The 27,727-nt window shown below is 37.7% G+C and overlaps 1 protein-coding gene across 3 annotated transcripts in view; it reads right to left on the bottom strand.

Annotated features, from left to right (window-relative positions):
* The window catches only part of RNGTT (RNA guanylyltransferase and 5'-phosphatase), a gene marked incomplete at both ends in the record, with an annotated part of 180,813 nt that overhangs the window by 60,187 nt on the left and 92,899 nt on the right, over positions 1-27,727 (bottom strand). For all 3 annotated transcript variants that reach the window (XM_081998035.1, XM_081998034.1, XM_081998036.1), the window contains one exon: positions 278-378. In XM_081998035.1, the coding sequence (XP_081854161.1) occupies positions 278-378 (101 nt within the window). The remainder of the gene's footprint in view (positions 1-277; positions 379-27,727) is intronic.

The raw sequence follows: 27,727 nt of genomic DNA on the forward strand, positions 1-27,727 counted from the left end.
CTAAAAACATGAGGGGTACTGACAAATCCAAATAGGACTTTTTTTAGAAATTTTATGAAACTTAATTTAAGAATGAGTAAATTTACATTATAAAGATCTGCCATTGTTTTCAGTACAACACTGATTACAACAGATGCCTATATTTTCAGTGAACAAATTCTACAGAATATAGAAAGGCTTAGCCCCAGGAAGTGTCAAGAAATATCAGAGGAGAGACTAACTGCTAAGGGACATTCACATGAATGTTATACATTTAAAAAGGGAAGAGATTACATACCCCTCTCCACCAATTCTTGTTATCTTTAGGCGAAAATCAACAGAGTTCAGGCTGGGTGGCTTCCATTTCAAAATATCATCACATCGACCAGGCTTGTATTTCTGAAGCAAATTAAAAAGCAGTTTAATTATGTTTATTGGTTTTCACTGGTTTTAAAAGTAACAATTCAGCATTTCAGACTATATTAGCTGTCCCTAATGAATTGCAATACTTAGTGACTGAAACAATGAATTCCATTACCACGGAGGTAGTTGTGCTTCACTGTTTTATTTGCTGCTCCCTTTTAAAACTGCTTAGCGCTGTAGCCAAGCCACTGCATACAATAAAAAGCTGAGAATGGAAATAAAAATTAGCATACTTCATTATCACTCTCTGGCTAATGAAAAATTTCTAGAAAGAAAATAAGACAGCACAGAAACAGATGACAACACTGATAGAACATACATAAAATATACATTTAAAATAATCTTAATATTTTTGAACAATTTTATGAACGATTTTTTTTTTATCTGTGCTGTTGGCTGACACACCATGAAAAAGGCAGCAGTCACCATACTGCCAACTGCCAGAAAGGCCCATCAGAAACATATTCTTTCATACCAACAGAATTTAAGTTATGTAAAGATTAAAGAACATCGTGACATACAAGAACATAAATAAGGGATCACCTGTTGCCTAAGAGAAAGGGTACACACTTGAACCAAAAGTTGCAAGGAGCAATTTTCTTATAAATTAGACCTTATGGTCCCTTCTAGCATCCACTCTGGTTTACTAAGCTGCCATTTTGTTCATCCTCAGCTAATAGTGAGAGCCAACCTGCCAACTCTTTCCTTACTAGAACATCTTTCATGGCAATGGAGAAAATCAGAACTAACATGAAAAGGGCAAAAGTAAAAGAATAATTTGGAGATGCACAGAATGAGAATTTTATGAATCCACAATAAGAACATTTATGCAATTTTACCTGAAAAACCCCCAAGAATGTCCAGTGTTTTTTGTAACACAACGATCACTGGCATCACATTGTACCCATGCAAAATGCAAAATTTACTGATGATAAATCTAACAGTTCTAGATCTAAAGTTACAAAAGCAGATGAAGAATTTTCTTTTTTCTGATTTAAGAATGGAAAGTTATTCTTTCCAAAAATAAATGCAGCATATCTCTCATCATTTCTTGATGAAAAGACAGTGTGTGACTTTTGCTAGATGGTAAGTAAAGGCAAGCTTCACGTAACTGAAATACTAATTCAGCTCCGAACATTTTTATCCATAGTTCTGCTACACATGATGAAAATAACATACTAAAAGCTTCTGGAATTTGAACGTGGCTGGCTAGAGTGCATCATCTCTTATGGCCCTTAGATCATTTGAGAGCGACAGCTTCGGGCGTTCTGTTCCGGTCCTGTTCAGGGCATTATAAACCCATTCCAAACACCAGTATTAGTGTCACCTGTCCAACTTAACTCTTCTAACCATGCACAGCTCTGCAATGAATTTCTCCACAATTTTCTCCTCAACATCTGAATAAAATTTAAATGATTTACTCTTGTCCTTAGGACAACATACAGGAGCTAATTCTGACATCTCTTATCTATGTGCGCTCCTCTTACACATCTTTTATTTTATTCCTTCCCAGCTATCTTCTAGTTGAAAATTGTCCCTTGGAAAGTAGCTTTCTTCAGTGGCCCCTCATATCTGGAGCTCTTGCCAAATCAAATCAAACATCCTTGTTTCACCCGAATCAGAAAACTAGTAAGATACAGTGTGATAGTAAAGTTATGGAAGTATGGATTTTTTCTTTCTTCTCTTCCCGCCCTATTTCCCCTTCATATGATTTCTGTGCTGTAACATCAGCAGATATTTGAAGAAAGTTGGTTGCCTGTACACGTTTCCAAAATGGGATTTAGAAAGGTATTGTTTAAGCAATTTACAAAACCCAGAAAAATCTTTCAGAAGAAAGAAATATTCCTTTAGTTGCCACCTTTGGGTTGCCCAGAGAGGTGGTAGATGCCCCATCCCTGGAAACATTCCAGGTCAGGTGGGACGGGGCTCTGGGCAACCTGATGGAGCTCATTGCAGGGGGGTTGGACTAGATGACCTTTAAAGGTCCCTTCCAACCCAAAGATACTATGATTCTATGATATCATTCCTTTAAAGAGAAGATAAAGGGAGGCTAATAGTCTTCAAGACAGAGGAAATTTTCTCTTCTGTACAGAAATATCAGTCTCAATCAAAAACAAGCCCATATTTTGTTTCCAAAAGGTAAATTTGGTCTGCTTCTGCATTCATGAGTATTAAATATGTCCTCCCAACCATAAACAGAAGCTTTGTTTTCTGGTGGAACAGGTAACAGGATTGAAGACTAAAGACCAAGATTTCTTCTGAGCAATGTGAGACAATTCAAAGGCCTTTAAGGGAGGCCCAAAGGCTTCTTTCAGGATTGCAAACTGTCCTATTTCTATTTACTTCTGCCTGGAACATAAACCCTGAAAACGCTAGATGCCCCTTTAGGAAATGAGTTCTTATTGACACAAAAAGAATGAACCAACCTCTCTGAGTCACAATACTGAAATCCTGAGGAAGAACTGCATCCGATCTATATAACAACTTAAGAATGGTCTCACTAGAACCGTAGCTTCCCAACTTTGACAACAGCCAACAGCATGTGCTCAGGGAAGGTAAAAAACAGGGCAATCATATATGGGATTTTCAAGCTCAAAGGCTTCCTGACATGGATGTGATTCAAATGTGATTCCTACGTATTTAGTGATTTTCAGTTTCCCCTGCATGCGCTTGTCTAGCTCCCCAGTAAGACCATGCAAACCTCTACCAGCTGTAACAGCGCACAGCACAGTGTTTCATGCACAGCTCGACTACATTGCAAGAAAACCCAACACCTTTTATTTTGAACCAGCTTTTGTTCATTTCAAAGACTTGCACTCCCTAGGGCTTATATTAAAAGAGATGCTGAACAATCAAACCCCATTGTTTCCATGCTACTCATAGATTCATGTGTTTCTATATGCATGGAAATGCACTCAGAGGCTATCATTTTACATGTGCAGTTACAATTTTTTTCTCCACACACATTACTCTATATTTACCTACACAGAAGTTTATGTGCTGTTTTATCGCTCAGCTACCCAATCTTGTAAGGGCTTACTACAGTTCTCCACATTTAGCACTAGCCCTTGCTAATCCAGCAAGAAAACATCACTTTACAGTTCACCCTGTTTTCCAACTTGCTTATGCGCAATACAGGTGATTCTCCTCCCTGATGAGGATTGAACAGTACCACATCCCTTGACTCCAACTTTTTAACCAACTACTTAACTGGGCAAGAACCTTTTCTTTTAAGCCTCACATCTGCTTTAGTTTCTTCAAGAGTTTTTTGTTAGAAACTTTGACAGAGGCTTTCTGGAAGTCTTAGCAGGGAACACTATATGATCCTTACTCAAATGATCTTTGATCCTTTGGTTAGAGAGGCATAACCTTCCTTTCAAAAAGGCATGTAATTTTCCCTAACTATATCATGTTTACCCAGGTATCAACTACTGTATTCCTTATTATAGTTTCTATTCCTCTGTCCAGTACAGACATCAAGCTTACAGGCCATACTTCTTCCCCGATCTTCCATGACACCTGCCCCCACCCTCAGGTTTTTTAACTAGCCTTGTATTTTCTACACTCACATGTTTAGGCACCAATATATATATTCCACGTAGGATCTACTATAGGATTTTTCAAATTCTTTTTCCAAGACTGACAAGACCCTCCTAAAAGCCAGTAAGGAACCATCTTCACAACAGACAGGAACTATTCCAAGATCAGTAATGAAAAGTAGGATGTATCTGCATACTTTTAACTGCACTGCATACCTGTAAATTTTGACTCAAGTTTAAGTATAAATTAATTGGCTGGCTTGCTTGAAGGGGAGTAGGAGAGAATTTGTTCTTTAAGATGCTGTTATCTTTCTTGCCTTTACCTCTAGAACCAGCACAGTGTGAAACAAGCCTCAGCTAAACCTTCTGTCCTATTCATAAAAAAATTGAGGAAAAACCTTCTCTACCACATTTCAAGTTAGTGAAAGAGATCATACCTAGAAAGCAACAGCAATAAATATATTATACACTATTTGACCATTGCCAAATAACACCCTTTCCACTTCACAGCAATTTGTTAACACTGAACACTTGGTAAAGGTAACAGCTGATTTACAGATACCTTTCCAAAACAGTTACAAAGGCTTAGATAAGCAATCAGACTTCAAAGCTCACATTAAGGACGAGTTATACAGCCCCCCCTCCTCCCCCCCCAACTACTTCTGTTACCATGAAAGACAGAAATTCACAGGAGTCTAGCTTAAAATACTAATTCAACCAAAGACCACATTAATAATCCCTGAGAAGAAGATTCATTTTTGTAAGGGGTGAGTCCATACACACGATACACCAGTAGTAAGTTCTTGAGTTTGAATGCTCAAGTGCTAAATCAATTTCTTTAAACATGATCTGGAGCCAAATAAGAATTCTGCTTGTTAAGTACGTGAAAACTTCACCTTAGATGAATCATTGCATACTGCAGACCTGTTCTGCCTGAAGTTATTCTATATTCTAATTCCAAAACAAAAATTTGAAGCAATCTGTCTGAGATCAAACTACTCCCTAGCATTTTAAATATAGCATTCATAGCAATGATATCCTCACCACTACCACCCCAACAAATATGCCTGTACACAACTACTTCTAAAACGTATCAGCTCCCATATCATCTCGAATACAAAGTTGATGCTTCAGTCTGAAACATTTCAACCTGGTCTATTCATAGAAATTTGAACTCCACACCAAAAAGGTACACTGACAAATCAGAAACTATCTCAAATAGCTTTAAGGGATTGGACTACATGGCCTCCTGAAGTCCCCTCCAACCTAAAGTATCCTACAAAGCCGTAATCTCTCTTTGGATGCTTGTTCTTTTAGCAGCCATACGGGGTGCACTTATGCTAGCATTTTAGTTTGCAAAAGTAACATACTTTCAAAGCAAAGCCCCCAGTTGTTCCTGCTTAGTACACATTAGTTGAGATAGCATGGCAGCTCTGCTGCACACAAATTGGATTCCGTCTCACTTCAGGGACACACCTAATGCACTTCACCCCACAGTACGGACACTAGAGTCCAAGGCAAAGGCGGTACCATTGCAATGCTCCCTGGTACCTACCTAGCACAGATGAAGCTGAGCTGTGAAGATATTCCTCAACATCCTGAAATGCTACTTTAAAGAAATAATGGTGTCAGTGCCTTCAGGATGGCTATAAAACCCCAGCCCTCAAATTTTTACAACTCTGCTTCTCACTCAGCATCTATCCAGCTTTTCTTCTGTCTTTGTGTTGCTGCTGTTGTTACTACTAATGTCCTACCTTCTGTGGCCATTGTCTCCTGGCAGAACCACAGGCCCTTTCTTTGTATCATTCCTTTCTTTTTCACAACCTTCCATTCCAGTCAGGGCTTCTCCCAATAGCAGTGTCAACCAACTCAGTCTCTTAGAAGATTGAGCTTAGCCAGTTAGTACTTGTCAGCCTGTGCTAGTGGACCAGGACCTTCTCCAGCAGCACAATAACTGGCAGAATCAAGAGGTTACTAACCTCAGTGCTCCAGGGTAGAAGAGCACTATCAATCAGTATCACCTTAGCTCAAGAGGATGAAGGCCAAGGACAACAGATGTATCAGAAGTAGCGTGGCAAATGTACCCCTATTATGAAGATCTTGAACTTCAGGCAAGAGAACAATAATGAACTTAAAACTCAGGTGCACATCCAGAACCCTGGGATGCAGAATCATCACTGAAGACAGCCCAACAGAAAGCACATCCTCTGGCATCCCTCTTAGGCTGCTGAATCTCATTGATTCTGAACCTCATACTCAACTCAGGCTCAAGTGGGTCCACCCAAGCCACAGGTAGAGGTTTTTTGTTAAACCATGATGGGCCATTTTAGCACTGCAGAGCAAACTGTTGGGTTGCTGGTCAGTCCCCCAGTCCCCCACCCTGTCCCAAAAATACTAAGTCTAGTTGCCCCCTTCTTCCATAGTTGCCCATAGAGGGGGCAATTCCTTCTTCCTCTCCCTACAGGTCATGAGAAAGGCTGGCTCTCCAAGAAGAGAGTTCTGTTACCTGAACTCTTGCTGACACATTTCTTTTTAGTTGCAGATATTCCTCCCACACAGGTTTTGGTTTTGCCTAAATCCATGTGTCTTCTCTACATTTGCATTCAATGAGTGCTTCAGCAGAAAGCTGAAAACCTGGGCAATGGGGATGTTAGTGGCCCATAATGAGAATGAAGTTTCACTCCAAACAGCTCCTTTCACATGGGACAGACTTTGCTGCCTAGTATTTCATAGGAGGAAAAGGGGGGTTAGTTTCTGGGATTGCATTCTGGGCACGCAGTCTGGGCTGTGGGGTGTTATTGACTCACCACGAAAACACCCACGTGGAAGACTGAGTAACCTCAGCCAAAAAGTCTAGACAAAACAAATGGTTTCTCCTAGCGACTGAAAAGGAAGATGTGGTGGGATGACCAAGAGAGAAGTTCGTGCCTCATCAAGAGGAGGAAGAGGTTTCCTTGACAAGGGTGCCTTAATATCATACAAAGTCTAATCAGCCAGCTCTACCTCCCTAAATCTTACTAAATACCATCCTCCTGAAGTGCAGCAGCAGCTAATACACGCCACCTTACATTTCCCTTCCTCCACATCTTCCCTCACTCCTGACATCTCCAAATGACGAGAAGCCAGCAAATAATCCAGCTCGCTCTTTTCTCCTAAATGGCACAGTGTTGCTACTTGTCAGCTGTAACTTCCTCTCAGTAACCTGGTCAGACCTAGCCCTGCAAAGTATGCAGAGGGCTGTTAAGCTGGCAGCTGCAGGCACGCACCAATTCAGGAAGAAGGTTGAAAAAAGGGCACAGGAGGCTCAGGGAAGAGGTCTTTGAATAACCATACTTGCCCAAGAGGTATGTCAGGTTGACTTCCACTGGGGAGTGAGGCCAGATGGGGTAGGAGGGGATAGGGTTAACCAAGACAGCTACTGGGAATCTACTGGAGTTCTTTTGAATCATGGAATGTAATTTGCCACACTGCAAATGACATTAGCATTTAGCCACATTGAAAATGTAGTGAATTGCAATTAAGTATCCTTTAACATGAAATATAAATATTAAATATAAATCTTGAATCTCTAATAATTTTAAGTTTCAAAAAAGTTACCTTGCTATTTCATATTTTAACACCAAGACAACACTTCCATCGTTACATAAATGATGTTCTGATATTTAGTGACACTTACTTACCAGGATGAAGACACCAAAAGATTTTAAAAACATTCTAGAATGCTTCAGGTTCACAAACAGTAAGAAATACTTGTTCTGTTGCAAAAGCCACCCATTTCCATTACCAATATTCTTCTTGTTTTAATTAAATTGTTTGCAAGCAACTTTGTATTCAACATCATGCTAAAGCTTTCACTTGAAAGGAAACAGTTAGCAACTGCAAACCTATAATAACAATAAACCTGCTCCACTTCCTACTTAAAACAATGGTTAAACGTTTTCTCTGAAGAGCTCTACTTAATTCTGAGGCCTCTTAATATCCATAGGGCTGCTGCTGCCCTACCCAATCTAATAGTTTGCATTCAGTTTTGTAAACATAAAGACAAAATGATTACCCAAAATAAGTTTTTATTTCCTTGCACTACAGACCTTGGATCATTTTAAAGAACCAAAAGGATCAATTATAATCAATCATTTCAGGCTACTCTTTATAGAGATATGAGCTGAAGAAACAGAAGTTGCTAATATTGTTGACAGATTATGTGAATAAATCACATGAATGGATCAAGAAACCACAAGCTGAAAAGCAAGCATTGACTCAATTGCATTTTCATAGATTTTTCAGACTGGAAACCATTACTAGGCTCATCGAGTCAGTTCTATTGCATATAGGACAGAGAAACTCAAACAATAATGTTTATATCAAGCTTATAATTCCTATTCAAGTTACAGCACACCTTTATAAAAGATACCAAGTGATGAAGAAATCACAACATATATCTAGGGAGGTTACCATGGCCATTTATTACACTTGTGATTAAAAACGTATGCTTATTTCTACACTGAATCTTGTCAATGCCTTAGTTTAGATTGAAGCCCAGCTTTCCATGTAATTACTTCAGTTTTTTTAAGATAAAATGACTAAGTCTGAGTCTCCCTGCATGGGTAATTTTCCAGTTGGCTAATGTACGCATCTTCATAGTGTGATTTCACAAAAGCCTTTAGAAGACTAGGTGACAGAACTGAACCTACTATTCCAATATTCTTTTCACTGCTTATGTATACCACAGTATGCAAAAGAAAGTGTATATGTACTTTGTATTCTTTTGCATTGCATTGAAAGGTGTTGATAACTAGCTGAAATAGTTCTTTTTCAGATTCATGCCTTTAGCTGGGACTTAATACACTTGCTCCTAGATATACAGCCTGCATTTAGCTGTATTCAAGCACCATCATAAGACCAAATGATCCAGGTTAGCCTACCTGACTGATCATTAGGGAAAATAGATAAGTATGCTGAAAAAGTTAGAAATAGTAACAACATAACCATAAACACATACACACAAAAAAATTCAAACCCTATCATTAAATCACTTCATGGTAACATACTTCTTTACCTGTCACCAAAAAACGAAGAAAAAAAACCCCAAACAGAAGACACTAAAATCTAGTCATAAGTCATCCCACCAGCAAGTTAATCCATGACTCTTAGCTTCTTAAAGTATTCTACCTTCTGTCCCTTCTATCTTCCCTTCTCAATTCCAACTCCTGTTCCTCAAAGTGCCCATACAAACAACTTAAATCCTTCCCATATTCCCCATAGACCATCACTGCAATACCTCTGTTCTTCCCCGTGTATTCTACTTTCTTTGCCTGGTAAAAAGCTAAGCGAAAGGGAATGTGGCACCAGAATTGTCTTTGTCATCAGTAGGTAAATGTGATTAATGCTTATTTTTGCTGTATAGTGAGCAGGACACTGAAAACTGGAAGAAAGAGATATACTAGTCTAATCACAGGCCCTCAACACTCCCTGGTAGAGGAGCAGAAAGTCCATCTTTTCTTACTGAAGTCTCAAGCAAACAGGTTATTTGAGAAGACTGCTTTGAGAGTAGTGGGCTCAACCCTAACTCACGTCCTTGGAGGTAAAGGCAAACTGTGTTGTACATTATGGCATTTATGGTGTTTGGTAGTGATCACTGGTAATCAGTGAATCAGCTTTAGAGACTATCCATCATATACACAGGGAAAGCTACTTTGCATGCTAATGATCTAGGAGACAAAGGAGAATAAGGTCCAAGAGTAAAAGCCTCCAGGTTCAGACATCAGGGTGCATGATTACAAAGACTGATACACAGAAAAAGTGACTAAATTAATCCATTGATCTGGAGTGGACAATGGAGAAAAACACCAGGAAAATCCTATCTACTAAGACCAAATATTATCAGACAGTAAGAGAAAAATAATGTTGTTTAGTCTTGCATTAAACCATCACAGTTGGCTGTTATTTAAAATACATCAGAGCTGGACAAACTGATTATCTATCACACACCAAAATCTTTATAGACTTCAAGATTTGCCAAATACATTCCACATAACTCAGAGTCAAAAGGTGAACTCTTAGAAAGTCTCCCACTGGGGTTGGAGCATGTGAAGGGTCCCTGGGCATCCCACAGACACCGGCCACACTAGTTTTCACCTGGCTCCACTCCTTAAGTAGCTAGAAAGAACCATCACTATCTCTATCATTGTCGTCCCATCCTGCCCTCATCCAACATCTTCTTTCTAGCACAACCACTGTACTGCTCACAAAGTACCACTTGGCCATCCACTGTGTGCATCCAAACACTCTGAACAAAGAAACAGTGGAATCACAGAGAAAAAACTGGCCTCATTAAGATCAAGTTCTACAGCATAATTCTGCAGCTTAGAAAATACTATTTAGCCCTATACGAGCTAATGGGACTAATGTGAGCTAACGATGATTGTTAAGGATGAGGACTTTTTGAATTATTTCCAAACATAACTGTGACTGCTACCGAGACAAAGCATTTTTCCTATGAATAGTTTGGAGAAATTGAGTCATATTACAAAATGTTTGATACCTGTGAACCCTGCTGAGACAACTTACTTAGATTTCTAGAATGCCTTTTATAAAAATAACAGCTCATGATTTGACCACATAGGAAAAAATATTTACATGCAGGGCTTTCAACCCTACAGAACTGTATCAAGCAGTTGCCATTGACCTTAATGTTCATTATTTCTGAAGGCTGGGAAATACACTTGGGCGCTTAAAATACGCATTCAGGAGCAGAACAAAATGATTATGAGAAGGCAGTAAAACAATGAGATGCTATAGCTGAGGTATAAACAATATTGGTTGATCAAGTTGGGAGAGTGTGAAGAATTCAGAGGCATCTAAGAAATTTCTATCAATGAATGCAACCAGATGAAACTTTGACAAATAAAGGTCAGCAAGGGAAAGATGTGTTGCATTTAACTTGACTGTATAGATTCCGCTAAGAAAAGGTGCTTTAATGAAAACTCTACAATGGCACTCAGTGTCTAAAAGATTATTAGGATTCCTTTATTTTTTAGAAAAGCAAATCAAATGTACCCAGTACTGATTTCTTTCCTGTAGATGTTTGGCATAATTTCTGTATAAACTCTTGAAATTTTAAAGCAGGCAATTTTTCATAAATATGAGTCAATTGTCTCTATGTTTATAAAGGAAATAAAGGGAGATGTGATTTGTAAGTACTCCTAAGAGTCACCAGGCTAAGAGAAACTCCTGGGTGAACACCAGCACTTTCCAAACACCTGTCATTTGTGAAAGGTATTTTCATAGTTGAGATAATCTAAACACTGAATGGAAAATATGCAAGAACACAAAATGGCTGCAAAGTTTTATACCACTTCAAAACATGATCCAAATGCTTTCCAACTTCATGTAAACAATTTACACACCTTGTATCAAATCCTTCACCCAGCACAACCTGTGTCTAACTATGGACAGACGGCTGTGATGCCATAACCAACAAAGCAAGCTAATTCCTCCCTTTCAAAAAAGATCTTTTAACTAAAAAGAAAATAATAAATGCTGCTTTTAATGCTTGGTGTTTTAAATTACCGATTCAAACCACCTGACCAATCAAAGAGCTGCACTCCTCACTAAACTTCAGCTTTTTGCCTGGTTCAGTAATTTGATCAGAATACAGAGAAACGCTGATGTTCAACAAATATTTGATCAGCTTGAAAATAAGGTTGTTAATGAATTCCAAACATTATACAATGTAATGCTGTCACACCATAGAAAGCAAATCTGAAGACAGTAACTTTAGAGGCTTGAAAAGATGGGGAAAAGACAGGGTTCCTTGGTTAAACTCAAATCATTTAGTGTCCACAATTAAGCCAAAAGGATGATAGAGCCAACTCCTGCTAAAGAGTTTTAAATAACTCGTTATTTGACAGTGAAGTCACCATGTTGCTTTAACTCCATGTAGTCAAGCAAATTTGTGCCAATTCTTCCATACTTCCACATTAAAAATCAAAATAAGGAAAAAGTAAAATTAACACAGTAACTTTGGTGTATTCCAGAATTTTTTCCTTTAGAGAGTTAAAGGACTAAGTAGGAATGATACTTTTTAATACATTAGTACTGATTAGCCAGAAGTAGCAGGGTTTTTTTGTGAAAACCTTATTGTAGCACAATTTGTCTCTTATGAAAATGTGACTTGAAGCTATACGAAGTAGAAAGAAAATGGTTATAATCAAAATGACTTCTAAAATATTAAGCTTAACTAGTATAGCAGACTGAAAAGCAAAACATGCTACTAATATGCACTCATTTAAATAGTGTTAATTATGTTTTATACTAAGAATTTTAACATTTAAAAGCAAATAGGGTGTCGTGGTTTAGCCCCAGCCAGCAACTAAGCACCACGCAGCCGCTCGCTCACTCCCCCTCCCACAGTAGGGTGGGGGAGAGAATTAGGAAAAAAACCCTTGTGGGTTGAGATAACCACGGTTTAATAGGACAGAAAGAAAGAAGGAAACAACAATGATAATACCAACAAAGGAATGTACAAGAACAAGTGATGCCCAATACAGCAATTGCTCACCACCCGGCGATCGACAGCCCGTCCCCGAGCAGCGATTTCCGCCCCCCGGCCAACTCCAGTTTATGTACTGGGCATGACGTCGTATGGTAGGGAATATCTCTTTGGCCAGTCTGGGTCAGCTGTCCCGGCTGTGTCCCCTCCCAGCTCCCCGTGCACCCCCAACCTCCTTGCTAGCAGGCCAGCATGAGAAGCTAGACTGTCCTTGACTGCTCAGCAGCAACCCAAAACATCAGCACATTATCAACAGTTTCTCATCCCAAATCCAAAACACAGTGTCACACTGGCTTCTGTGAAGAAAACCAGCTCTATCCTGGCTGAAACCAGGACATAGGGTTTAGAAGGTTAACCAGTATGCAGAAATTAACCCGTTAATATTTTAATAGATATTTTTCAGTTGCTTTTTCTAAAATGCCTCTGAACTTCAAGTTAATGCAATATTTATATTGGACTACTTTGGTAATTATTAGGCTAAATGTCTTCTACTCTTGCACTTTAATTTAGCTTTATACCTTTGGCTTCATTAAAACATCTTTTTTCACAACTACACTAATAGCTTTTCTCAATATTCCATTAAGCAAGGAGAAAAATATGAGGAAATTTTCTTCATAACTAATGCCATTTACATATTAATCCTATTAATATTTGATAAATGAAGTGCAATTCATAGACAAAAATCCATGTTTATAGCAATCAGAATGTAGCAGCCACAAAATCACTCATTGCTCTTTCCTGCCCACCCCTCCCCAGCACATTACTGTAAGCAGCGGAAACCTATTCTCCATCTCTTCTGTTTGTATTTGTCCTTTCACTTCGTGTTATGATCCGTAACTAGAAAGTCCAATACTTGGTCTGAAGCAAAACTGAAAAGTAAAAGTAAATTGCTTCAAATTGTTGCTCATATATATTTATGATCCACAATGAACTGGTGTCTGCCTTCAAACCTAAATTCTATTTTTGGCAAATTATCTCTTGAAAAGCTACCTTTATGATAAAAAAATTGTCCCGACAGCAGAGCTATAGTCCCCACCGTCAAAGGAGCTTGTGATGGTCCATGGTTGCTACTTAAGATATTAGATTTATATAACTATTGATTATTTTGTGATTTTCTTGTTTTTCTCCATCTACTATTTGTAACCTCATCAAATACGTGCTGTGTAAGTCTCTAGGAAAAATTAATGCAATAATAAAAACAAACAGGATACTTCAATTTGCCTTCTGTTGCTTTATTTCATTCTCTTCATTTCACTTTGTACCACTAACGTGAACTGAGATGACATCAGTGTATAACCACAGTGTAAGCTGTCACCAGGATGCCAAAGTGACTACAGAATATTACATTTACTTCTCCAGATGAAAATTGCTTTCAAACTAAGCTTCATAATTCACTAACAGCCTTAAGTAGAAATATAATGGCAAAGATAAGGCTACGTAATTTTTCCTCAGCTATACATTAATTCCCCCCTCCCCGCCTCTCCAGAAACACAGATAAACAAACCCAAAGAAGCTAAATAGCTTAAAACAACTTGTCCAGAAAGATAGATGAGAGTTAGGCTAAATTAGCGTTTCACCCTGATCTCCAAAAGACCCTGTGAAATATGGACTGAAATCAATCTTCCTTCATCTCTATCCACCTTTTCTCCCAAAACTATCAGCCACTTCCTCTGGTGTGATCAGGAAACCCTTTTCTTCCTGAAGATTTTAACACAATCATTGCTAAAAACTATAGGAGTTAGCTTGGCACTAAGCCCAAAGGTTATGTTTACCTTTATTTTTAAGAAGGCCATAATCATTGAAGACTGTGGGTGAAATCCAGTCTAACTTAGGCACAACAGAGACATGGGAGTTCCAGGTGCTTAATAAAGCAGCTCTCCAATAAACACCCGTTTCCCATGTGGCGAATGGTGATGGATGAGTATCTGGAGCTTTACCTATGTTTACATACCTAATTCAGGAGGAGAGGACTCCCTGTCACTTGCTCCTCCTCACTGAATAGATGTGCTACTTAGGCACTTCCTTTACAAGTACTAGATCTCTGTATGTTCAGATTCTGATATTCTTCTTCAAGTCATTGTCAAGTCATTACTGCCTATCTGAAAGATTCAGACGTTCCTTAAATAAGAACATTTGGGACCACTAATGCTGCCTTTTTTCTGCTATTCTTTCAGACCTCATTAGGTATTAATATACCTAACAGAAATGCAATGTTTGCAACAAGCCACAGCATGGACTGTGAAAGGCAGGAGCAATTTTAATTCCACTTTATTGGTGATCTGATTTGTATTATTTTCAGTCATCACTACTTGAAATTTAGAAAACAAAATAGAAAAAACTTTCGGACAACTGTATTGCTAGATAGCATGACAATGCTCAGCTCACGCTTTCTGTGTGTATGAACAATAACCTTTTTAAAAACTATTCTACAGTTGACAACACTTCAAATTTTAAATGTTAATACTCTCTTTCCATTCATGTTTAACATGACTTTATCCAAATTAATCTCCAGAGGACTGTTTAAGACATCAGCTCTTAATTCACAGCTACAGAAGTTGCTGACAAAGGATGAAGGGATGAGTCTGAAATAAACTGCTGGGACAACCAAGATAATACAGAAGCACTCACGGCCCTCCTCCTTTACTTTTTTTTTCCCCCCCATAGAATCATAGAATAGTTTGGGTTGGAAGGGACCTTTAAAGGTCATCTAGTCCAACACCCCCTGCAACAAGCAGGGACATCTTCAACTAGATCAGGTTGCTCAGAGCCCCGTCCAACCTGATCTTGAATGTTTCCAGGGATGGGGCATCTACCACCTCTCTGGGCAACCTGTTTCCTTTTAGTCTCCTAAAGCAATGCTTATTATTCTTCTCCTCTTCCCCAGTGACACAAAAAAAAAAATCTTTGCAAGAGTCTTAGGGAGATCATCTTCCTTCTTAATCTTCCTTTTCACACTTCTACTGTGAAAAAACCCTTAGTTGCATGAAGCCAGTGATGTTGGAAAAAATATTAATTTTCATTGCATAAAGCGCTAAGTGCAGTTGCTCCATTCCATCACTTGTTTTATCAACCTTACTGTTTATGTCTCTTTATATGTTTAAAGCTTCATATATATCAGCCTAAACCTCCTCTCATTTCTCAAAGCTTGATGGCCCCAATCTCTCTTCACCTTCTGTCCTTTCATTTCTACTACCTCTGTCCCAAATCAAGCTTAAGTGTAGTCACTTGAATTTACACCAGAGAGAGAGGGAAGTCAGTCTCTTAGAAGACTTCTTTCTTTGTGGATGGTTAGTTTGTGATCAAAGGCTCCTAGACATCTCACAAAAGTTGGGTTGGATCAGCAGGAAGTATTCAGTGCTTGAAGTCTGACAGCAGAAGCATCCCCAGTGTAACAAAAGAATCTCCATGTACTGAGCAGCAGTGCTCTTGGCTGACTCACTACAATAACCTGATTTGGAAGTTGGGTAATTTATCAGTATTACAGACCACATTTGCAGGAGCTACAACCTGTAAATTTAAGGCTTCATCATAACGTTGGTTTTGTTGACATTTTTCTTAAGCTACGATGATAATCAGTATACCAGGAATAATATTACAGCAAATCACCTTAGAGCTTGAGAATATTAATGAAAACTACCAACCCTAAATAGAAAGATGCAAAAGTATATTCCAAAATACTTCTTGAGGAATGTCAATCTTGAAAAAAAAATGAAGCCTTATATGAAGAGGCAAACAGTGGGCTAGAGCTTTAAACTAATCTGAACATAAGGAGAAATGTACAAGCACAAACTAAGAAATTGCAGCAGGCTGGTCTCAGACATAAGTCTAATTTCTTTTTTTAATTCCAGAGCTAAAAAGCCCCTAGAGCTGAACAGATATGCATGAAAGATGATGCACAGAATTGCCAGCAGGATTTTTTTCTACATGTTGCCAAACATATGTTACACAAAATTGTCATTAAGGGCTAGCTTATTACATTTTACAGGGCTACAAATCTCCCTGAATTAAATATTCATGAGTCTTGCTTGGAATACTGAATGCTGCAGTATTTCATAAGGAACAACAGAAACTAGCCTTTTAACCTACATATTCTAATATATAAATTATAAAATTATGCATTTTAATCATATCAAATTCATCATTATCTCTGTAGACTAAAATAGCAAAGTTCCTTCATTTCACAAGAAAATATTAATACAACATGAGAGTAAATCCAACCAGTAGAACTCAGCATGTGCTTCACAGTGCTTTTACTTTGCAAGTAGCTAGCTGATGTGCCTGGAGATGAAAAGCAAAGTGGGGAGGAAAAAAAAACCAAAACCACATACATTGAGAAAATCAGTATGTATTTCAAGTCTGATACAAGACTAATATAACTTAAAACTGCATTTTCAGGAGAGTAATTTCGATAATGAGAAGGGACAACTTGTCCTCCAAAAATAAAAAACATAGCATGCCAAAGGAGAAAATGAAAGGGTCCTGCCCACTCTTTGTGAGAAATTATTCCTTGTAGTTCTGACTTGGGAACAAGCGAGTGGCTCTGGGAAAGAATAGGTTAAGTTGAATAGGGTAGCTATTTCTTAAGCACTTCAAGTACAGTGAAAAGAAGTGTAGGTTGTATTTAAAAATGTCACTCAAAGAACTCCAGTTACTGTAAAGATTAGTTGCTGTCCTCCTTAGGGAGCAACATTCTCCCATTAAAAGCAGTGGTTCTGATATCGGTTGTTAATCTTCTCTTGTAACCAATTTGAAATCACATAAACAGTAGTTCCAGACACATGAGATTTTTTTTTACCCCTGCTACAAAGCATGACCCCACAAATGTGATCAGACATGAACACGAGATCTCTGGTTTGAATACTGGGATTGAGCAATTGCCATGAAGAACCTCTTCCAACTTCTCTGCTGCTGGCAGGGAACTTTCATTCTCTTACTGGCAGAAGGGTATCAGACAGTTCCTAATCTCTGCCACTTTTTCTCACCCTTCTTTTAAATGTTTCCTCTCCTTTAATTATACCAAACGTTAAGCTACCTCGTTATGTAGTTATGCTCTGAGCACGCAAGCAGCTGAAGGTGCAGAGAATTAAGGGAGGGGGTAAGTGACAATTACCATTTGCAAAAACAAATGTCAACAGGTTTAGCAGCTTTTAACATTACTACAAGCAATGATGGGGGAACAGAAAAAGCAGTTAAGCACAGCTTTTCCACAGATAAATGCAGAATGTATTTAGAAGCCACAGTTGCCTTTCTTAAGAAAGAGAACTGCTCCTCATGGGGCCAATTCACAAGCATCCATCAACATCAAGTGAAAACTGAAACGTTTGATGTGCAGTCACTGGACAATTTTGGGAGAATAAAGCAGACAAACCTGAGCCAATTCACAAGTAGCTTTTTTTTCATATCTGATATCCCTCTAGAAGTTGAAAAACTTACTCAGTTTCCCATGCATCTTTTTTGCTAATGTCATAAAAAGACAATAGTCCTTTCTTTAGCCTCTAGAACATAAAGCTTAGTACCTCTGTCACAACAACCTCTATAACAAAGTTTAGTATCTCCCTCACAACTGAGAACAACATAAGGAAAAAATATCATCATTGGTTCAAGCAAGAATCTGTGACAATGTTGAGAAGATAGTTTACAAATCTCCTCTCACCTCCAAGATAAAGTGAATTTATCATTCCAATGTAAATGTTACTAAAAATGCAGAGAGATAATAATGAGCATGCTAGTAAGAATTCTGAACCAATAAACTAGATTTCTGTGAAGCACCATCCTATTTGTGAAATAACTTTTAATAGAATCCTTCAAAAATTTTCTTATAGCAGAGTGAGAGAGGGGAGAGGTACCGAGATGGCAGCGAAGTGAACAAGTCCACCTGTTGCTGATCCAGCAGGTACTCCAAAAAGGATTAGAGACTCACATTGAGCTACACCTCTCCTGACACCAGTAACAGTAAATTACAAGACAGCTCAAAAAATGAGTATGTTAAAACCTTTTCTGCTGTATACTATGTCCTCAACAGAAGAAGAACATGACTTTTATAAACCAAAAGCATTTAATAAGCTACTTGTTGAAATGAAATGATTCTAAAGCCTGGACAAAGAACATTAACCTTATAGTTAGCAGATGGGGAGTCAGTGGTACTGGTTTTGGCAGAAAGATCTAAAAATTCAGTTCAAGTGGAAACCAAAGACATCTTGGCTAAAATAAAGCTATAACAATGATTGTGATGGAAGCTGATGGAGGGTATTAGGTGAAGTACCATTCCTCATTTACCAAAATACTACAATAGGGGGACCAAAATTTTAATTGCATTAAATAGACAATTCTTAGGTTTTTAGCCTTCCGGGAATATTAGTTCCCTTGGATGCATATATGTATTTATGCTTTCAAAATGTGAAATTGGGAAAACCTCTGAAAAAAATGGGTTTCAAATGGGGTATCCAGCTCAAGTCCTGACAATTGTTTGTAACTGTTGCAAACAGACATATTATAATCTGCGCCAAGAAAGTATCACAAAGCATCAAAGTTTTAGACTCCTATGGGCAAGTGGGGCGAAAAAGACCATTAAAAAAACCCAAAAACACTCTAGGACACTAAAAACAAATTAGAACAGAAGAGTGGTATACAAAGGGAACAACAGTCAACTGTTCATTAGGAACAGAAGGCAAGCAATTTTGTCATGGGGTGGCATAAAAGTACTGAAGGGTGTTTAACTCACTGCATCCCTCCTCGCCAGCACCCTTTGTACAGGAGAGAATAGGACATACAGTGGTGTTCAACAACCAAATTGTTCCCTAGCTCCTTCTATTCAAGCACCTGGGGATCACACTCAACTGTATTTTAGTATGTGCAATCTTGCAGAAGAGAACTGTGACTACATGTGACTGCAATCAGAAATTTTCAATGCAGGAGAAATGCCAAAACTGCCTGTAGATTACCGTGATACTGCCTTAACAGTTACTAAAGAAACTCCCCTTTATGGATAGCTACCAAGTATTTCACATCTCAAAAGCACTTCTTTCATCCTACGAAAAAATGGCTTTTGTAATTTACACCTAGGCCAATACCTGATTCTTGAACAGTGAGCTACATCATGACTTGATTTAAATTTTTACTGCAATCCAAAATTCCACTCCAGTACAAGGTAGATCTATACAGCTAAACACATTTTTTTCTAAACCCAGTAGAACTCTTCTTTACTAGCTGTGGAGTTTTTTAATTAACTCAAATGTATACAACCAGAGCAGTATGCATGCAGCTAAAATCAAGCTGGAATATCTAATGTAGTAAAAAATATTATAAAAACCCCTTGCCTTCTGGATGCCCTAAGTTTCAATAACTTTTTTCCTCTATTTTTCTCCTGACCAGTCCAGTCACCATTAATATTCCTAAGAAATTAATTAATATACATTTGCAGTGAGACACTGCAGAGTTTCAAAAGTAATGGAATAACACCCACCAAATTTGATAGAGGACAAAAGTCTACTTCTTTTGAAGACGTAGCAAAATATGCAAGCAAATGTCATGGAAACAGAAACTCTCTCCATGGTAACATCATCCCTAGTATGGTAGCTAACCACTCCAATTTCTAACATGCTCCAAGACATGGTATTAGCTTAATTCCAGTTTTCGTTTGGTATTTGTTCCATAACATTCCATATATCTAGCAGCTGTGAAGATTTATTAAAAACATTAATAGTTTACAAGCATGCAGTATCAAAGCCAAAGCTGAACGTAAGTATAAGGGCAAACTGATTAACTGTGATAAAGCGAGTCTGAGTAACACTGTCTTTCAGAAAGGAAAAAAGAAGAGACTGATGGCACCAGAAAGAATAATTGTTACAGCTGGTTCCCATTACGCTGCAACAACTGTCAGATGTGTGACAGTGCCTTGCACGTAACACACACAAGGAACTATCGAATAAAAAGGCACAATTCATAATTGCAGCTAAGCAATCCTTGTTACCTGCCTTTATACAGAATTTTAAGTTTTTTATCAAGGAACCCAGCAACCAAACTTCTCAAAACCAGCTGAAGCCTCGTACTAGCATTGTAGCTGGTCTCCACAGAGACGAACCAGCTTAGTTAGTGCATAGCAATTAGAGCCATGGGAATGATTTTCAATGAACAATTTATTTGACAAATTAGGTCCTGTTTGTGAACTATCTGTATGCAGCTCATGACTCCGACAAGAACTACTATCCAAATTTATTCTATGACAATGCTTGAGAGTCTATTTTCTGATCTGATCATCAATGCTAAGTTTCATTTATCTGACTGTTACTGGATAAAAAGTACATGGTGCTATGTGCCCATTCAATCCAGAAACTGAAAAGGGTCAGCAGTGCAAACATGTAAAAAAATACATTTCCCATAATATTTTTGCAAGTAAAATACCAGGTCTTGCACAAACATGTACAGCAAGCATAGAAAATAGAGCTTATCCTGCGTAAATCTTTTAACATATGAACAAATATTCACAAAAAATAGTCTACCTGGTTGTTCTGGTTCATATGCAAATTATGAAAAGTACACTCATGTTCTTTTCTGGTTCAAATATTTTAATAAAATGTAAAGTTTAAACCAAATCCTCTAATAATGATGAAAGCATCATGACTGTATCACTTAAGCCCTCTGAAAATGACAAAAACCCTATACAGATATCCCTCATCTGAAAAATTACATATAAAGTCTTCAGTTTTGATCATATACCTAATCAATAGATGGGAGAGGTACATTTTCTCCAGTCTTCGTACATGAAAATAGTACTGTACTCTATATTTTAAAGAGTGTTGCTGATTCTCCTCTCAAAAAAATCAAACACATACTCCCAAAACCATGTTAGTGTGCTGGAAAAAAAGTCTTCAAGGTTTCAGAAATACGATATACCTGATATGGTCCACTACATACATGTTTATTTGTCTAACATAAAAATCTGTATTACCTAAAACTAATACTTTTTTTTTTTTTTAAATATTCTGTAAACAGCACACAAAACAATAACACTTGTGTCTTCTGTTCTTTCATATTTGGCTTTGGAGCCAGGTCTGTTAGTTAAAAAACCAACCCCCCAAGAACAAAACAAATCTGAATTTGCTTTGCTTAACTTGAGCTGATGCTAAAACTGTTGCAAAGGAACACACTGCCTAAAAACTAGCAAAAATTGACCTCTGCCATTCTTTTCTCCAAGTAAACTTTCATTTTTTCCTCACTTTTGCTCACCACAGTATGCATCAGACATCTTGTAGAAAAGATTTAGATAGAAAATTGGAACTTTACATTTCATACATCAAGACAAAAAGAACAACCTTGAAACTCTTGTTCCGTTAACCACATAGCAAACTTTTTTCCCACCTGTTCTGAGCTCATCCAATGAGCACTGGATCCTGGGATCAACTTATATTTCCTACACAGTGGAGTGTTTCCAGAGCTACTGAGAATTATCTTCTATTCTTCAGTTGTTCGCTTTCCTCATTACCAGCAAAACAAGCCATATTTTCCCTTAACAATGGCAACATCAATTCACAATCTGACAACTCCCTAAGACACACTTTTAATTGCTCTCATAAGTTAAAAGTTCTCTCTAGAGAATCCTGTGTTGCATAAAACACATGTTTTGTTTCAATGGTTGGATGAATATACAGACACAAGATTTTCATGGGATTTCCAGTGATCACTGTTTGGAAACAAGCAACCTACTGTTTGTCAATTCAACCTTGTCAAAACTTTCAGATAGCATTTAACAAGTGTACTAATTGTTTCTTTAACGAACAATTCAAAGTGCACAGAACACCCGCATTTTGGAAATCTGGGATATTTCCGTCTAAGACGTCTACCCATTTTCCCCTTTCGGAACAATCCAGCAGGTATGTTGGAGTTGTACATTGCTCTACCTCAGTGGAAAACTTCTAGAGTCACATGGCAAAGAAGATAATTTCATTTCACAAAACACAAAACACAACTAGCATCATTAAGAGAAAATAAGCTTTTGCTTTAGAATATCTGCAGTAATTATGTAAGCAGTTTTCATCAGTTTCTTATCACTGACTTCTACAGTTATGGCATAAAGTCTGGTACTGCCCTTCTGACTCTGTACTTAGAAGAGTATAACCTGTGTGATACAATCACATCTGAATTATTCAGCATGCATTGTCAGTGGAAGACAATGCACTTTTCTTGAAAGCAATTTATAGCTTTTATATCAAGCTCCAGACTTCCATTTTTAATCAAATGTTAACGGCCCTGGTTCACCATTTTGGGAATGTCAAAGATTAGTAGAGCAGATGAATGGAACAGGGAGTACAATTACAACTGAAACTAAAGTTACTGGCATACAAAATGAGATTGAATTATCACAGCTGGGTTCTGTTGTACCTCCTCAATACAGAACACTATTCTGCAGGCACCTCTGAGCCTTGCAGAGTATACTGTGTTCTGCACAGTACAGTGCATATGATTACTTTAAATGTGTTGTCACCATATATACACAGCTACCTTTGAAGATTTATCTGGTAATACCTGCTAGCAACTAAGGCATATTTTGATACTTACAAAAATTCAGTTACCCAATTGTGATATTGATCCTCCATCTTCAAATTTACTATTTATAAGAACAGCGACCCAGTAAACATTTCAAACTATGAATAACAGAGTAATGTAAAATAAACCATTCTACTTTTTAAAGAAAATAAGTGTTTTTACATTAACTTTTTTTGGCCATCCAAATGCCAAAATGCAAGCGTCGATACTCCTCTGAAAGCAACCCTGTTTTCATAAATCTTCGGTATTTGTATTAGAATTCACACTAGCTTCTGTGAAGAAAACCAACTCTATCCTGGCTGAAACCAGGACAGTATGTCATGTTCCTGAAATGCTGTGTTACTGCTTACATTAAAACAGCAGGATGAATATCTAGCTAAATATTCTGCCTCATCCTGATACAAACCACTATTTTTTCCTTTACTATGCCCCTGACTAAGAAAAAAATAAGAATATGGATCTTCATGGAAATGGAAGAGGTCTGTTGGCTTTCTTGTTCTGGCATGCACAGAAGAAAGTACTGGGAGAAAACATTTGCAACAAGGTAGTTCTTCCAGATATTTTCCTAAATCTTTTCAGTTTGATAGAAAAAGTATAGATGAATCATATATGAGGCATTCTGTTGATAACTATTCTGGGATCCGAAGAAAAGAGTGTTACTAAAATACTTTCCACTATATTTTCCAGTTTCCAAGTCATTCCTCCTCTACCAGCTTCTCAGTCCTGGAAAGCCTGTTGTAAAATTCAGGATGAGTAGAAACACTGCCATGGAGACAACTGACCACTTATTTAATGGCAGCCTATGTTAAAGCTCAAGAACTTAATCAACCACTTGAATGAGTCAGTAAAGAGTTCTCACTGATTCGAAGCAGAACATCTCCTAGACTTCCCTATCTGTCCATAAAGAGATTTGTTTTTCAAAGCTGATCCACCACACATATAAATTAAGCTAATTTGTGGGATACAGAGTTACTCTCTTAAAAGCAGATATCATTTGCAGAAGCTGAACAATCACTTTGGTATCCTCACCTGAATATCACACTTACAGTATATATTCCTTAGAATAGAGGAAAGTAGAAAGTACATGCCATCTGACATAGCTGGAAGCACAATAGCAAGTGCACTCAACAAGCTCCTTGACATCTAGCTTTGAGTCAAAGATGATATGCAAAAATAATATTTGAAAGCCTTTATGAATGATGATTCTGCCTATCCTAATACAAAATATATCTTTATTTTCCCAACATTTAGAACAGTAGCATCCAGAAAAAGCATTTTTTTCTTCTCCTAAACAACACATACACAGACACCACCATATTAATGTCAACTGACAATCCTGAGGATGACTAGTACACATAATGTAAAATGTAAGAAAGATCTTTCCTGCCTAATGCCATTGGCAGGCAGGATGATTAAACTGCACAACAGAAGTTCAAGAACCTATTTAGATAGCTCCCATAAATGTAATTCATTGCCTGAGAAATCAGAGAGCGTCAGATGGTAGAGGTCATAAGCAAACAAATGAGATAACATACCAATTAGAACTAACGCTGTCCTTAGGTAATCAGACTCAAGGCACCGACACATATTCAGACAGACATAAAAAGGAAGTCAGGTTAAACAATTCTGGCAAATAGCATGTACATTTGTATCTCCAAATGCAAGGACCAACAGCAGAAAGTTAAACTAGGAAAATCTTTGCTACACCATTACCTTACTATATTCAGAGCTAGAAATGACTCATAATGTCCCTCCCCTTTTTGGCCATTTTTTTCTCAAGTGTGGATGCTAGGAGCTTGTACCTGTAAGAAATGTTCAAATTTTCTGAGCTGTGAATTATCTCAGGTTCTTGGAAAGTAAGTGGAAATAATAAAATTCTACTATGTTCAAAAATCATGGCACTTTTATCTAGGAGTCTAACAATTTAACCAAATGAGCCCTAATTAATTTAATTGGATCTTACTTATTGGTGTTTAATATAGCATTTCTGTTGTTATTATTTCTTAATTTTCTAGTTTTCTGATTTTCCAAAAAAGACAGAAAACAGATCACCTCAAGACAGCAAAGACAAACTTGTTTTGGCATAAAAATCTTACTTGTATAGTCACAGAAAAATTCACAAAGAAATACTGTGCATTGCTATTAAATTTGAGGATGTTCACAAAGCATATGATAGAATGGGATAGCTGAGATATGACTAGCTATTTAAGAGATGAATTGCGAGGAACATTGCCATGGAAATTGAATATAACAACTATTCATAGGCAGAAAAGAGTTGTAAAGCTCAGTGGCATTTCAGGAGATTGACAGCAAGTTCTCTGTTAAAGGAAAACTTACAACAGCACAAAAAGTGTGCACTAACATGACAACAGCATCACCTGACTAGTAACAGATTCAGGCATGAACATTCTTCTTGCAGAGGAAATCACATTTAGCAATGAGATATTCTAAAGATACATGAAAGGTTTTAGTAGTGTGGGTCAACATGAAGATTGATGAAAATTATTCTCCTCAGATTCTCTTCCCTTCTGCTACAAACTCTAGGAAAAAAAAATAATCAGGCAGTCTTAGCATCTATGTTAAGGAATCAAGATGCCAATTTCTTCTCGCTGGCATCCAGTGATAGGATGCATGGGAATGGTTCAAAGCTGCACCAGAGGAGGTTTAGACTGCACATTAGGAAGCATTTCCTTACGACACTGGAACAGGCTTCCTAGAGAGGTGGTTGATGCACGAAGCCAGTCAATGTTTAAAAGGCATTGGGAAAATGCCCTTAACATGCTTTAATTTTTGGTCAGCCCTGAAGTGGTCAGGTAGTTGGATTAAATGATTGTTGTAGGTCCCTTCCAACTGAAAATATTCTTCCAACTGAAAATATTCTATCCTATTCCATTGCCTCCAAATCTTACATGAGTCACTACAAAATTAGAGAGCTAAATCCAGAAATTGGTGTATTTGTTGGAAGCAAGAATTTATGTTACCGTATGAATTCTTCCCAAGCCTTTATATGTCAGCTTTGGCGTTGAGACTATATCTGAGCCTATCTGAAGCCATTACCTGCTATTACAATATAAATATTTAACAATAACTGATGCCCCATCACTGTTAAACATGATGTCTGAGTTTCAGAAATACACCAGCAACTGACTTGGCCTATGTTTAAAAAATCACAGAGGATTCGATAAAATGTATATTGTGTAAGGAAAGGCTTACCAGTTATATATAGGATTATTTAGGAGAAACTGGCACTGCTTAATGAAACAAAACATGGCCTTCTGGAGATATTTTATTTGGTGGAATCTTTTGGAGATACTCCATTCAATGTTAACTTCAGTGATTTTGGATGAACTTTTACAATGACAGAAAATAACACAGCCTATTATACAAAGGGAATAGCACAAATAATTAACAGGCAACCAAGCATTTCAGATCACCACTAAGTCTGCCAAGAAAGGGGAAGGAAGATATATTAAAAACTCATGCAATGTTAGTCAGTAATAAAAACCTGTTCATTATTCTCCTTTCATTTTAAAGGCTAAACTTTTTGTTAGTATTCAGTATGGAGAGCTATGTGTTATATAATTCAGCCATTCTTTATAATAACATTTATCTTAAAAGAACAGAGCTTGGCAGCTGCCCTTCTTCCTTCCCCAGAAAAAAAAAAACAAACCCACACAACTGGACTTCATTCCTCATCCAAAATAAGAGCACAGAGAAGTATGAAACAGAAATCAGCCTGAGCCAATGCAAAAACATCATAGAGCTCAGGAGGCAAAAAGATGGAATAGAAGAGAATAAATTCTGATACAAGCTTTCCCTAGATGCTCAAAAAGTGTCCTTAGGTCTTCCTAACTGATGGCCAGCTAGCCTGCTTTTACGTGGCTAAAGGAAGAACATAATTCTTACCTCCTTTTCCCAAGCAAGGGAAAAATAACAGTTCAGCCAGCAAGAAAGCCAGTTATTAAGAGATTGCTAGCATAAAAATTAGACAGTCTGAAATATCTAGCAAAGGTATGATTTACAAGGCAGGTAACAACAGTAATTTCACTGTTGAGCGGGCATAGGTCAGAGAGTCGATTCTGCCATCAGAAGATAAGAGACCATTTTTGAGATTTCCATTAAAAACACACAAGTTGGCAAACGTAAATATTCTAAAACAAATGTAAGCAGCTTTTCACTGTTTTGAAGTAACCTTTTAGAAAAAAAGGATTGAAAGCTTCTCATCTTTACACAAGCATTCAGCATCTGTGAATAAGGTGTTTGGCTTCTACCTGCAAACTAATTTACTCATTGTCTGGGGCGTGATCACAGGGCGACATACCTGTCCATGAAGTTTCCTGCTGGCCTGTTTCACTCCTCCTAATTAGCACTTAGCTTCGGTCCCTGCTCTGCCAACCTGTTACATGTAGAGGGATCAGAAAGCTGATCAGATGGAATGGAGCTGACTTAGCCATATGGGAGTTACATAGGTAGCATCTTAAATGGATAGAAAATGATGCAGGGAAAAGAAGCATTAGGAAAAAGCGACATAAAAGGGAAATCAAAAGGAATGTGGGAAATGGACTATTGGATAGAGGGAATGCATGAAAAGGAAGAGAGGAAAGGAAAAGAGTACAAAGGGAAGAAGAGAAACAATAGTAAGGAAACATTGTTTTATATTTGTCTCTAACCATGGAGTTGTTAGAGAATGGCA

The sequence above is a fragment of the Phaethon aethereus genome (assembly GCF_964289735.1).
Source record: "Phaethon aethereus genome assembly, chromosome: 3".
Lineage (NCBI taxonomy): Eukaryota > Metazoa > Chordata > Aves > Phaethontiformes > Phaethontidae > Phaethon > Phaethon aethereus.